Source organism: Macrobrachium rosenbergii, chromosome 21, assembly GCF_040412425.1.
Source record: "Macrobrachium rosenbergii isolate ZJJX-2024 chromosome 21, ASM4041242v1, whole genome shotgun sequence".
NCBI lineage: Eukaryota > Metazoa > Arthropoda > Malacostraca > Decapoda > Palaemonidae > Macrobrachium > Macrobrachium rosenbergii.
The window spans coordinates 23725644-23740643 of NC_089761.1; the positions used below are offsets into that span (position 1 = coordinate 23725644).

Genomic DNA, 15000 nt, shown 5'->3' on the forward strand with positions numbered 1-15000 from the left:
ATATAATCATCTGTTTAGTTTCCAAAGCTTTTGAAATGAAATATAATTTTATTCACAGTTGTTGGTGAAGGTAGCAAAAATCTTGTTTGTAGTAGTAGTAGTAATAATAATAATATAATAATAATAATAATAATAATAATAATAATAATAATAATAATAATAATAATAATAATAATAATAATTATTATTATTATTATTATTATTTAAGACAATTTCTGCTACCTTAATCAGGAACTATGATTAAAGTATTTCATTCTAAAAGCGTTCAAATATGAAGATAACGAAATGAGTACATAATTAGATTTTTCCCTCAAACTACTAAAAACAAAAGCTCCACAAAGTTATTTGATAAGTATTTTACTTGGCATTATAAGAGAAAACCAAATAACAAGAAACGGCATTTTACTTAAACCTGCAACAGAAAACAATATAACATTGTACGATAAAGCCAAAATATGACTTCATGAAAATTGAAATAAATTTCCGTTTTATATCAAATAGTTACCTAAAAGAATCAACGAACTCTTTGTTTCCTCCACGAAAAAGAATTATAATAATTATATACTTTGAAAAGAACGAAAAAAACTAAATATTATATAAACTAAACCCTGTGAGATAAAAAAAACACAATTGCAACATCAGAACTGTGCAGAAGTATCATTCTCCAGATGTTTATTTTTTGCAGACGAAACTTTTGACAGATACGTCAAGTAAAACTTCATAAACATTAGCGCAAATGTTGTCAAAATTGTTAACAATGTTAGCACATTCACACACAGCAAACCCAAGCAAAACCAAAAAAAGGACACGACGAAGTCAGCGAACGATATCGGCGTTAGCAAGCCACGGCTTCATACTTGGTCGCACTCCTGAGAAAATAAATCGTTTTCTTGAAGCAAGTCACTTACTGGGGAGCGCGAGTAATTCTCGTCGAAGCTTCGCAGAGCGGATATTGGAAAATTAAGTCGCATTGTACATCCGCACTAACCAATCATGAGGCTTCCCTGCAACCATGCATTATCTAATGAATAAATTGTACAACTTTATTACGTGGATATATATTATATGTATATATTTTTTTTTGCGATGACTCTCGCTGCTTATACAAAAGCTCGTTATAAATATATAAAGTGATCTGAGTAAGTTCGCGGCTGTTGAAGGCTTCTCTGTCATTGTGGTATAAAGAGGGAAAAATAATATATTTTAGGTTTTACAGCGGTGATAATAATTTCATGATAGGTTATAAAAATTGAATGTTCGTATATCTGTGTATATATGTACATACATACATTCATACATGCATATTTACATACATACATACATATATATATATGTGTGTATGTGTACATATGTATATATTACATACATTTATATATATTTTTTCACCGCTAAGCACTTACACTCCTACAGGCAGTTGACTCCTGAAATATATTTAACCTGTGATTTAAAGAACAGGATACATGTTACCAAGCTGTAGGCTGCGATGATTACGGCCATTTCAAAAGATTTAACAATCCTACTCATCATTCTGGATTCCGTTCTCAACTCTAATTCAATATTATATAGAATGTATTATGATCTGATCTACTTCGGCATTGTTAACCAACACATGGGCACATTTGCAACATAAGCAGGATTTAAAAGCAAAAAAAAAAAAAAAAAAATCCTTTTAACGTATACAAAAGAAATCAAGTCTTTTGTTAACTTATGTGTCCATTTTCATTCAATTACGTTTCGCCAACTCAACTTGAAAGGAAAGTCACAGCAGTGTTCGGCTGAACGTATTATTTGAATTCGTCATAATGACAGGAAATCCAACAGAAGCTCAGCTTACATATTTCACACCTGCGTGTGAAAAAAAAGTTCGCCAAAGTGAGGATTAAGCATTGATATCTCTCCCACTCTCTCTCTACACAGAAGCAGACAATGACTGACATACAACAAAATGGCAAACATATAAAAAAATCTTTCTGCCTTTGTGTGTGGGCGTGCATATCTGTGCGTATTTATAGCATAAATTTATGCATATATATGTACATTATATATATATATATATATATATATATATATATATATATATATATATATATATATATATATATATATATATATATATATAATATTCGAAAGAAAACGCATTAATGAGTCACGAGACAGGTAAGCATGTAGCTCTCTCTCTCTCTCTCTCTCTCTCTCTCTCTCTCTCTCTCTCTCTCTCTCTCTCTCTCTCTCGATATATATATATATAGAGAGTACATATATATATATAAAATATATATGTGTGTATACGTATATATACATATACACACACCGAGACACATAATTGTGTCACAAGACGAGTAAACTTGTAGCGGAGTAACTAAGCAATAAGCTTCAGAAAGAGAGCCCAGAAACAATTCAGATTAATCCTGGCATTCTCAGATCAACGGAACCTGCTGAATCCAAGATAATCAACTGCAATAAAATGTCATCATTTTGGAACATCCTACTGAACACTGGTCAGCGAGATTTCCAAACCTTTACAGATCGTGCGAGCAAGCTCCTACGTTTACTGTAGTTTAAATTATCACTTTCTTTTCATTTTTTGACAATACATAGTTTCAACTAGTTATATCTACACATATAAATATATCTATGCATATATGTACATATATACATATGTATGTATATATGTAAATATAAATAAATATATATATATATATATATATATATATATATATATATATATATATATATACATACATACATACATACAAATACATATATATATATATATATATATATATATATATGTGTGTGTGTGTGTGTGTGTGTGTGTGTGTGTGTGTGTGTGTATGTGTTTGTGTGTGTATGTATATATAAAAAGATTCAATGATTTCGGAAACACAGATAAAGGTGAGAAAGTTTCATATTTAGGAAATGACTGGTAAAAACGACTGGTAAACAAGAGCTAAAACCTTGAAAATTGAGTTCACAGAAAAACTATAAATTTTCAGAGACTCAAAATGCAAAAAAAACACGGCACATTCAAAGAGTGATTCAAGTCAAAAAAAAAAAAGAAATAACAGCATTTCAAAATCTGATTTAGTATAAAACTTGAAAAGCAAACTCAACCTAAGATCGCTATATAACACTTGAAAAGAAAAATTAAGCTAAGATCGCTTTATACAAAATTGAAAAGCAAAATCAAGCTAAGATCGCTATGTAAAGTTAAAAAAATTTGCTTGAAATTCAAAATGAATTAAGAACGTATAAAATTTTCAAAGTTCCTACGCTTAACAAATTAACAGGCTGGGATCAAAACATTGGCTCTTTACTACATCCGTCAGATTTTTATAATGAAATAAAAACAAATGAACACGTTAAGACAAGCCTACCAAATACATCGATAAAAGTACTACAAACATTTAAGAAATTAGAATACATCGTCATATAATGTGAATCTGCCTTTGGTAGCGTTATTTCACATTTACCTACTTTTTTCGACTAGACTATCATGTTCAGAATAAATATATTAATTGACAGAATTATAAAGCCAAATAAAATAAAAATTCTCTCTCCTTTACCATACAATCAAATAAAATAAAAATTCTGTCTCTCTTATACCATACAACTGGCAATTCGTTCCTTTATAAATAAAAATTAGGAACGAAAATGCAATTTCATACACAACTGAAAAATGTCCAATATACTTACAGTATATAAATATATATCAATATATATGTGTGTATATGTGTATATATTATATATGTATATATATATATATATATATATATATATATATATATATATATATATATATATATATATATACAGAGAGAGAGAGAGAGAGAGAGAGAGAGAGAGAGAGAGAGAGAGAGAGAGAGAGAGAGAGAGAGAGAGAGAGAGAGAAAAAGACTTGTAAATTTAGTCCTTTTCTTAGTTCATTTTACGCTAGGCATAAATGAAACTGATGTAAATCCAGTATGGATTCTTTAGACACTGTTACGGGAAATCTACAGAGCTTAATTCCAAAAAAATATTGTATGTTTCTCTCTCTCTCTCTCTCTCTCAAGTAAAATAACTAAACCTTAGTCACTGAAAAGCATCACAGTTTGTCAGCATTGAATGAAAATGGCAATTTTTATCAGCAAGCCACCTTTATTAATTTCATTGAGAAAAACTAATAAAAAACGGATTACGTTCCGACCAGATAACTCCTAACTAAAGATAGTGTTGTGAATATTAATGAGACTGCCATCCATTTAATCTACAGCAAATATTCACTACATATTCTTTCGTTTCATAACTTCGGAATAACACACAGCTTTTCATATGTCAGATAAATGTCTTATTAAATGAACCAACGTTACCTAGATAAAAAATCAATTAACCAACGTTACCTAGATAAAAAAAATCAATTAACCAACGTTACCTAGAATAAAAATCAATTAACCAACGTTACCTAGATAAAAAAATCAATCAACCAAATTTACCTTGATAAAAAAATCAACCAACCAACGTTACCTTGATAAAAAAATCAATCAACCAACGTTACCCAGATAAAAAAAACAATCACCCAACGTTACCCAGATAAAAAATCAAGTAACCAAAGTTACCTAGATAAAAAAATCAATCAACCAACGTTACCTAGATAAAAAAATAAATCAAACAAAGTTAACTAGATAAAAAATCAATTAAACAACGTTACCTAGATAATAAATCAATCCATCAACATCACCTAGATAAAAAAAAATCATACTAATCGCACAGATATATTGGTAGCCTATATAGCCTGTTTGCTACAGCAACCAACATATCCCCAGGTTCTGAATCTGAGAAAAAAATGATGTCGGTTTTAATTTAAAAAATAAAACAGGAAAGAAATCAGGCAAATGAGCGAACCTCTTTGTCTTAAACGCATACACCAGCAATAGAAGAATTATAGGCTGGATAGATTTTGCTACCTGCAATAGGAGATTCTCTTTCCCTCTCTCTCCTCTCTACGAACACACGCACACACTCACACTCACACAAACACACACACACACACACACACACACACATATACATACATATATATATATATATATATATATATATATATATATATATATATATATATATATATATATATATATATATATATATAAGAGAGAGAGAGAGAGAGAGAGAGAGAGAGAGAGAGAGAGAGAGAGAGAGAGAGAGAGAGAGAGAGTTAATGTACAAAATTATAGTGGTTTGACACTAAATAGCAGAATATGTAAAAAAATTGTTTCCTGGTAAAAATTAAACATAAGGTTTATAACTCAAAGCAATAAAAACAACTGACTCACTGCAATGACTTCATCATACAAGTATAACACTGCTATTTAAGGTACTAATAACATTTAGTAGCAATTAGCATCAATGATCTTAACAGTCAAATTAGCAGCATTTACTAATCTTTTTAAAGTTTCCATTAAAACTTCAAAAAAAAAATCTGATACTAGTAGTATTCGCTGTTACTATCATTTACCCTACCTGCTCAAACTCATTTTAACTAATTAGTTAAAGGCAGAATTTTCTGACAAAAGAAAAAAATCCTTAAAAAAATCTCGGTTCACTTGAATTATTTTCTTGCTAATTTTTCTCCACAGGTAAAATTTTCCTAATTTAAAATTTCCTAATTAATTACCTTGGGAGAAAGCAAATATTTTACGTCTAGATGTGATAATTAGGACGAAAATTGCATCCAAGTTGGAAATTAAAGCATTTTCATCCTTACATGGTTTTTTGCGAGGTCCCGAAGCGGGGCCGTAACCCCCCTCCCTTTTTACCATAAATCTTCCATTCTTGGTAATTAATGATTAGGAGATGTGACGGAAAAATTGTATTCTTGATGAATGTGAATGTGTAATGGGATAAATTTCAAATTATAGGAACATAGGGTTAGGAATTCCCTGGTCAAACATAGCTCTGCCCTTCAATGAATAAGGGCGGGAGATGGGTGTTGGACAAGCGTGAGGCAGCCCGCCCATAATTGCCGGGCCTGAGGGCTCCCCGACCACCCACAGAGCCGTCCTAGTACTACCCACTCCGCCCAGTAATGATTTTATTACTCCCTGGGTCTAATGATAACATTGGGAGAAGCTGTGGTAACATTTACTTTGACCCGGGTCCCTCGGCTTCTTCAGCGGCGGCAAAATCACATGAAAACCGACCTCGTAGCCAATCGCGTGCGAGTTAAGCCGCGGCGCCCCGCCCACTTTCACACGGGTAGGTGAATGGTCATGAATTGATCAGCGGCCACCAATGGCAAGGCGTCGGTGCCTCTGATGTGCGCGGGGGGCGGGGCCACGGCGGAGATTATCATAGTGCACCGACGATATCCTAGTCGGATGAAGGGTGTTAGTGAAACTCGATATCCGAGCGGCGGCGGCTGATCGTCATGGTGTTTTCAGCGTTACCGGTGGTAACATGGGTGTCGCTCGCTGAACACTAGTAACACACCTGCTCTATTGCCGTGCACATAACGCACCGTTCGGCCCCCTCCCGAGTCACAGCCACATCCCATTCATATCACATCCATTCAAAAACGCGTCAGATAACATCGCAACATTTTGAAGAGACGCAAAACTTGACTCGTGGATTTAATGTGATCATTATCCTCAACAATATAATTATTTAAACCTTTGGCTTAGTGATGATGTTTGCGTGATATGTGATACTCGAATTGCCGTAAACGTAAAATATCGGCAAAATGCCGCGTCCGTGCCGGGATAGTTACGGCGACCAGAAACCGCCTTACTCCTACATCTCGCTGACGGCGATGGCCATCTGGAACAGCCCGGAGAAGATGTGCACGCTGTCGGAGATCTACAAGTTCATCATGGACAACTTCCCCTACTACCGCAAGAACACCCAGCGGTGGCAGAACTCCCTCCGCCACAACCTCTCCTTCAACGACTGCTTCATCAAGATCCCCAGGAGACCCGACAGGCCCGGCAAGGGCGCCTACTGGACCCTCCATCCCTCAGCCATGAACATGTTCGAGAACGGCAGCTTCCTCAGGAGGAGGAAGCGGTTCAAGATCCCCAAGCCCGAGAAGGAAGCCCTCGAGGCCGGACTGGCCCATTTACATGGAAGACCCATCGACCCTCTGGACGCCCCGAGACTGACCGAGGGTACCAGCTGCCCCGGCGTCCAACCACACAACAGGCAACCGTTCACCATAGAAAATCTGGCCGCCTCAGACGCGAAACCGCCCACACTGACAGCGCCCACGCCTGTGTATCCACCAGGTACCCACCTGTCACATCTGAACGCCCATCTCGCTAACCTGAGAAGTGTTGGGGCGTACGCCAACAGGAATATTGGACTGAGCGCCCTCAGTCACAATACCCTCGTACCTAACCTGGAGGCAGCCCATGCTGCTGCTGCAGCCGCTGCCCATGCTGCTCTCACGCCCACGTCGTTAGCAACCTCGCTCGGGACGGCCTTCACGTCATCTCTAAACAGCAGCTTTACCAATTCCTTCAGCGCCTCACTGAACAATTCTCTCAGCGGGCATCTCGCAGCGTCCCTCAGCAATTCTCTGGAGAGCTCCTTGAGTAGTTCCCTCGGGGGAACACTGGGGAGCTCCTTGACTGGTTCTTTAGGGGGCCTTGGAGGCCTTGGCGGCCTGGGCACTGGCGTACCTCCTCTAGGGGCCACAGTTCCGCCGAGTCTTGCAACATCTCTTCAACAATTATACAGCGCTGCTCTATCTCAAATGCCCGATCTTCAGAGCCCACCGGGTGGTCTACCGTCACCTCTCGCTCGCCTCCCACCACCCACGCTGCCATTACCGGTACCTGTGCGGCCCACGCCCCTACCACCAGGCCTTCTTCATGCCATCCCACCCACTCACCCACCGCCGCCACCGCCTCCTCTGCCATCTCTCCCGCCCTTATCGCTGTTCAACTCCAAATTGCGGTGCATGGCCCCTTTCTTCCCGGAGGAGCCCCTCCCGGAGGATAATCTAGACTCCGCGATCGACGAGAAACAATCCATTGGGCGCCAGGAAAACAGCAACACCGCCATCAACCACCGTCCGTCCAAGGCCCCGACACCGCCGCCCTCAGGGGTAACAACGGCTTCACCCCAGGGGAGGGTCATATGACAGTAGTGTCGCGGGACGGTAAACGAAGTTGCCTGTCCTGTCTCATCGGCTGCCAAAATATATAATTATGTAAATAATGTACTGTACATGTCAATGATATTAGCAAACTTGACGTTTGTTCCCTGAAAAGTGATGAGTGCTTATATGACACTTTTTATGCATCGACACTTCAGTGCCAACGCTCAGGTGGTGTGACAGACGTTCGAACGCGAGTTGACAGATGGTATTGTAACTCAGGTGCAAATCGGACAACAGATGACGGAGATTTATATGCAAACGAAACAACAAACATTCTTTTCTCTTAACGTTAACAGTTAACATAAATGAACAGAAGTAATTTAACGCTGAACTTCAAAATGTCCCAGTCGTACTGAAAATCTCAAAGAGCTTAATTTACCAAATAAATGAAAAGTTATAATGAAGTCAGCCCCTGCAGTGATTATAGCGGCGAGAATATCATCATCCCAGTCGTTATCATCATCATCATCATCATCAGCAGCAGCAGCAGCATCATGACTCATCATCACCATCGCCAGCAAGCAAGCAAGCAAGCAGACAGACAGGACCCCCCCCTTCCCTCCTCCGCCTTCATTCCGAGGAACAAGAGGAGGAAAAATCTAAATTAAGTAACAACTTGTAAAAAAAGTAACTGACATTTGGCATAGTCATTTAACTGACCTGTGATGTAAAATGAGAAAGAGAAGGGCACACTGAAGCCACAATAATTTACCCCTACATTTACCACTCTTCCCCCCCCCCGCCCCCAAACATTCATTCCCCCCACTCGAAAATAATAAAATTCCTTTCTTCACTCACAAAGAGTCCTAATTGTCCACGCCCTTCGCCACCTATCCTACTAATTAAACAACTTCCCGTACGCCCATCAGTATATCCTTTCCAATCCCAAGTCATCCTATACAATCCTCCTTCGAGAATACCATTTCCTTATCCCTTGTCCCTCTCCGACAATCTTTCACCGCCCGCCCTTTATCTTTCTTTTTCATTTTTTTTCAAACCCGCTCTCACTCCCTCCACAACTGATAAGCACGAGTTGAAGCCACGTGCCTTTGATCGTACGCCGCTATCAGCACGTGTGAATCGACTGCATTCACAATATTACGTACTAATAAACATAGTATAGTGAAAATAATCTATCATTACATTCCCCGTCTTATTTAAAATTAAGTTTATTAATATTATAAGCAACGGTATTTGTGAAAGTACTGCATTACATTTTAACGTCATTAAGTTTATGACATTTTATAAATAATTATGTATTATAACAAGGGTAAACGAGATGGGGAGGCATATGCCGTGAATATTATAAAAAAAGAAAAAAGAAAAAATGGTAAGAATTTATAATGTCTAGTAATGAAAAAGGAGAGAATTCATAGAAATCACCAACAAATATATTATTAAATGAAAAAGGAGAGAATTCATAGAAATCACAAACAAATATATTATTAAATAAGTATAAATAAAATATTATCATAACTACAAAGAAATCACAGCACAATACCATAAACCAAGAGTATATTTTGGGTATAAAAATGTACCTATATGAAGCCATGATTTTAAAATGTTTAATATAATTAAAACAAAAGACACAACAAATTTCATACGCTACTGAAATAAAGCCTGGATTATAAATATAAAAATAAATTTATAAAGCCAAAGTAAGCCACGGAATTTGAAACATCCTGGATATCATTCTCAAACCATTCAAAACACTTGATTTGAAATTCCATCTATACGTTGGAATATGCAAGTATTACGTAAGATGAAAAAAAAAAATAATGGTTATTACTGCCACCCGCTCACGGACATCACGAACTGACTGGATGGGAATCGCAAGACATTCAAAGATTCCGGTTAATTCTAAATGAAGTTCCTTGGTTAAATCCTTGAGATAAAGAAAAGGTATAAGAAGAATATTTGCAATAACTGTCGGACATAAAGCGTATCCCACAGTATGTAATTACCAATATGGTGACTGACCAAACTTAATTACAAGTAATTATAGCATGTCCCACTTACGGCCAAAAGACTTTTAAGGAAGAATATACGGTAGTGCTGTCATTATCGTGTATGGAGCAAATGAAACAACAGGCATACGGGAAGAAAATAAAAGAATAATTATCTTCATTTAGGAGAAATGTCACGGTAGATTACGGCATGTCCCATGTAATTGAAGATATCCTCCATCACCGGAGGGAATTATTATGCCTAATGTATCTGCCCATACGATGTATGGAGCTTCAGGGTTGATACAGTGGAAAAAATATCATCTTTTTGTAAGTCATATTGTCAAATATATTTAGCATATAAGGACGGATTATGAATTATTTTTTTTATGTGAACACTATACTGCAGTCCTTAACGGTATGGAATTATATTTTCAATTATAAAAATCTGCTGCATACCAAAGTATAAAATTAGTCTTAACTAACTGAGAAAGATTTATGTTTTTGGCCACGGTTTATGCAATTGCAAATTAATGTATAAAAATCGCTATAACAAAACCTATGAGCGCAAAACAGCGTAGCCTATTTCACACCATATAACATTCAGATTACCACATTTACCTATTAGCAACATTCTTCTTGATATTGTCTTTTACCAAAATGTAAAAAAATGCAAAAAAAAAAGAAAAAAAAAATGCTTTTACTTTATTCATATCGTGAGAACGAACAGACACGAATCCACAAAAAGAGAACCAATTCACGCGAGGCCTCAGAGTCACCGACGAATTGAGTGTACCATAAATATTACCCTTTCTTAGGATAGGTAAAAGGTTGCAAGCGAAATATAATTAAGGTACATATAAATTAGGGTACACTGCCGCTCAAGTAAAAATTCCAAAGAAAAATGAGCGATCAACAGCAAAACAAAACTTAATGCTCGGATGCAAAAAAAAAAAAAAATAAAAATAAAAAAAAAAAAAATAAAAATTAATGCACAGCATACATAGAAGCTAATAAATAACAAAACTTTGGAAAAATAACAAGATAGATTTTTAGCGCCCAACACTGCTTAGAAAGATGTATATACTTGATCTGCAAACCTGGATTATACAGACATGGCTTACGCTTTGATAAACGGCAAACACTCTCCTTTATGAACTGAGACATTTGTAACTTGTTCAGTCACAATGGAAATGTTTCCAAATGAATTCATATGACGCTACAAACTATTTTTTGGAGATTTTCATTTATCTTCAAAATCTCCGTCACAACGTATTTGCGATCCATATCATGGAATACGTTGCAAATTAAATGAATAAATATAAAACCAATGAAAATCAATAGTAATGACTATCTCAGTGAAGAATATTAACCATACCACGATAATGAAGTAACCTTGATCCAAATACTACTACTACTACTAGTTTCGCTGCTTTTAAGAGACTAGCAACAAAGATTAGCATTGATTTTAATATCACTGCTCTATAACAAATATCAGTGGCGAGAAAGTATCGTCAGCAATGGTGCTACAAAGACCAATGAAAAGTTATTATTATTATTATTATTATTATTATTATTATTATTATTATTATTATTATTCGAGAACCTACTCGGAGGAGAATCAAGCTCCCCTTTTTAAAGAAATTTCTAATATATATTTACATTTACGCCACTGGATTTCTTCACCATTTTAGTGACTCACGCTATTATGAGATTTTTATGGATTATCATCATTATTATTGTTTGAGGGGCGTAGGCCCCCTTTTAAACAGGTTCTGTTGAAAAGGATGGCAGAATCAACTGAACTGATTTTATACAGTCTTTCCAACTGTTTGCGTTACTCTTCTCTTCAGTGATAACATTTGCTATAAGTCGGCCGATGTTCATAATGTGGATAAATGGAAAGCAGTAATCCCGAACTCTTGCCTTTCCTCTTTTCCATATTATGGACATCGGCCGATTTGTGGCAAATGTTAGCATTTAAGAAAAGAGAATAAGGGGAAAAGCTGAAAAGATTTTGTATCAAATAAATTAAAGTGATGTTGCCATCCTTTTCAAAAGAACCTATTATTATTATTATTATTATTATTCAATATACGCATATATGAATCAGGCCCAACAGGCGACTAATTCGCAAACCTAGCTAAAATTTACTTTAAAAATTGTGATCAATATCTCAGTCAACATTAAAACTTATCTACTGCTCATTCAACATTTACAAGACAACTGTACTTTAAAATTTCCCCCATTCTTTTGTATTTTTCATAAGTTACGAACACTCACAAACAAAATGTCTTGCGGATATATTCGTGACGCCAGTTTTAACAGCCACAAATCAATCAATCGTGGATATATTTAAGAAATGGTAGTAATGGCCGATGCATGGTTTTTATCGATGTTCTGGTGGACTAACTTCTAAAATAATTCAGTTGAATGTTGTTCTCGTGAATCAAATGGGCAAAATTCTTACATTATTCCTAAGAGGTCTCTAATAAATTCTTGATGAGTATTTTGAAATTCTCAGGAGCAATCGAAGCGAGTATTTCGGAATTCTTATATCTCAATATGACTTTTATAAAACTCATGGTAAATTTGAAAACAATCTTGGGATTTACTGAAGATAATTACATTAAAAAGTAGGCATACCCCAAAATGACAAAAGTTTAGAGTATCAAAATTTTAATTCTTAGAGAAAAAAATTCCAGAAATTTCAAGCAGTCTTTTTAAAAAAGGAATAGTGTTTTTTTTTTTTTTTTTGCGTCAACTAAGGATTTCCTAACATTTCCAAAACCTTATGATTCATGTGAACTTTCTTACCAACTAATCTAAATTTACTAATGTTTGCAAGAAAATCTCTAAAATCTTGCGGCATTTTCAAAGATCATGCAGATCACTTTTAGAGTCTCTTAACAGTTCTTGTGACATTATTTATCATTTTCTCCAATCGTTACAATGTCTCCAAGAATGCAAATTGTTGACAATGTACGAAATGATAGGAACTTTAATATGCTCTAAGTCAAAAATATTCAAAGGATGATATTTCTTCTACAAATTTGGGCCTAACACTTACGGTAGGATTGTTACTTCACTCACATGTATTGAAAAAAAATCTTAAAATTCTCTCATTTCCTGATGGGATCAAACTAAAATGAAGTGACAATCCTATCATGAGTGCTGGCCTAAATTTGTAGAAGAAATACCATCCTTTGAATATTTTGACTTACAGCATATCAAAGTTCCTGTCATTTTATACACTGTGAACAATTTGCATTCTTGGTGGCATTATAACGACTGGAGAAAATGATAAGTAATGTCACAAGAACTGTTATGAGACTCTAACAGTGACCTGTATGATCTTTAGAAAATGCCGCAAGATTTTAGAAATTTTTTTGCAAACACACACATGCGCGCACACACACACACACACACACACACATATATATATATATATATATATATATATATATATATATATACATACATACATACATACATACATACATACATGTAATAGTATGTGTACACAGATCTTTTCCATGTAATTGCATGAGCGATTTATGTGCATTATGTTAATTGCATACATATGGGTGACTGTAATAATAGTGGCATTTGATTCAGTTAATTTGCACAAATTCATTAAAACGACAAAAATATCTGGCTCTTGACATGGGCTATTCTTAACACAATGAAAGATATTCCCCTGTCTTTTTTTAGTTAATTCTTGTGCGATTTAGTGATTGTTATATTAATAAGAAATTCGCCATAGTTTGTTTCCAGTTTCTGATTATTGCAGTTAATCAGTGCATATGCGATACCCATTACTACCTGCTATAAATTATTATTATTATTATCATTGATAAGAGTTCCTCTTTAAAGCAAGTGCTATTGAAACAAACTGCTGCATCAGCTGCATTGATCTTGTATAGAGTCTACTCTATTTTCCTTATAACAGTTTTCTCTCTGTTACTCGCCAGTTGCAGTAACAGAGAGAAAACTGTTATAAGGAAAATAGAGAAAAATTTAAGTATACTTAGTTTAACCAGACCACTGAGCTGATTAACAGCTCTCTAAACTGGTGAAGGATTAGATTTACTTTACGTGGCTGACAACCAATTGGTTACCTAGCAACGGAACCTACACAACAGTGTGGAATCCGAACCACATTATAGCGAGAAATGAATTTCTATCACCAGAAATAAATTCCTCTAATTCTTCATTGGCCGGCCGGAAACTCGAACTCGGGCCTAGCGAGTGCTAGCTGAGAACGGTACCCACCCCTCAAAAGAGGAACTAGGAAAATAGAGAAGACTCTATACAGATCAATGCAGCTAATGCAGCAATTTCTTTCCACATTATTATTATTATTATTATTATTACTGGGGGAAAATCCACACTAACGCAAATTTAAATATATATATTTAAAAATATATATACAACGAAAGCTTTCGAGAACCTGCTCGATTGTTGTTATTATTTATTGTAATTTCCTTACAAGGTAAAGAACTGGTGTATAAGAAAAATCATTCCACGTCATTTCTACTGGAAATAGACGCCATTCATGACAATCTTATTTGCATATAAGTTCTCATCGCATTAATACCATGCTAATAGCCCTCTGAGGTATTATGGATGGTAACCTCCTTATTTCTTTGGCTGTAACTCTACAAGTTATCGAAAACCAGAACAACTCATAACAACAACAACGACTATAATAATTATTAAGACTCTGAAATAATAATAATAATAATAATAATAACAATAATAATAATAATAATAATAATAATAATAATAATAATAATAATAATAATAATAATAATAATAAACAGTTCATTACGTATTATAAGTTAATATTGTTTTTACGATTATCAAAATGTTACATCCACTGCAATGACAAGTAATTATAACCAATTAACT

General features: G+C 35.2%; 1 protein-coding gene and 1 long non-coding RNA gene across 2 annotated transcripts in view; one reads left to right on the forward strand and one right to left on the reverse strand.

The window, feature by feature from the left end:
• LOC136849571 (uncharacterized) overlaps positions 1–15000 on the reverse strand; it is a 219136-nt gene that overhangs the window by 154178 nt on the left and 49958 nt on the right. The gene's annotated exons all lie outside the window — the stretch shown is intronic.
• LOC136849822 (forkhead box protein B1-like) lies at positions 5944–8606 on the forward strand. The gene has a single exon (XM_067123283.1). It carries the CDS (start codon positions 6722–6724, stop codon positions 8120–8122), a length of 1401 nt encoding a protein of 466 aa, XP_066979384.1. The 5' UTR covers positions 5944–6721; the 3' UTR covers positions 8123–8606.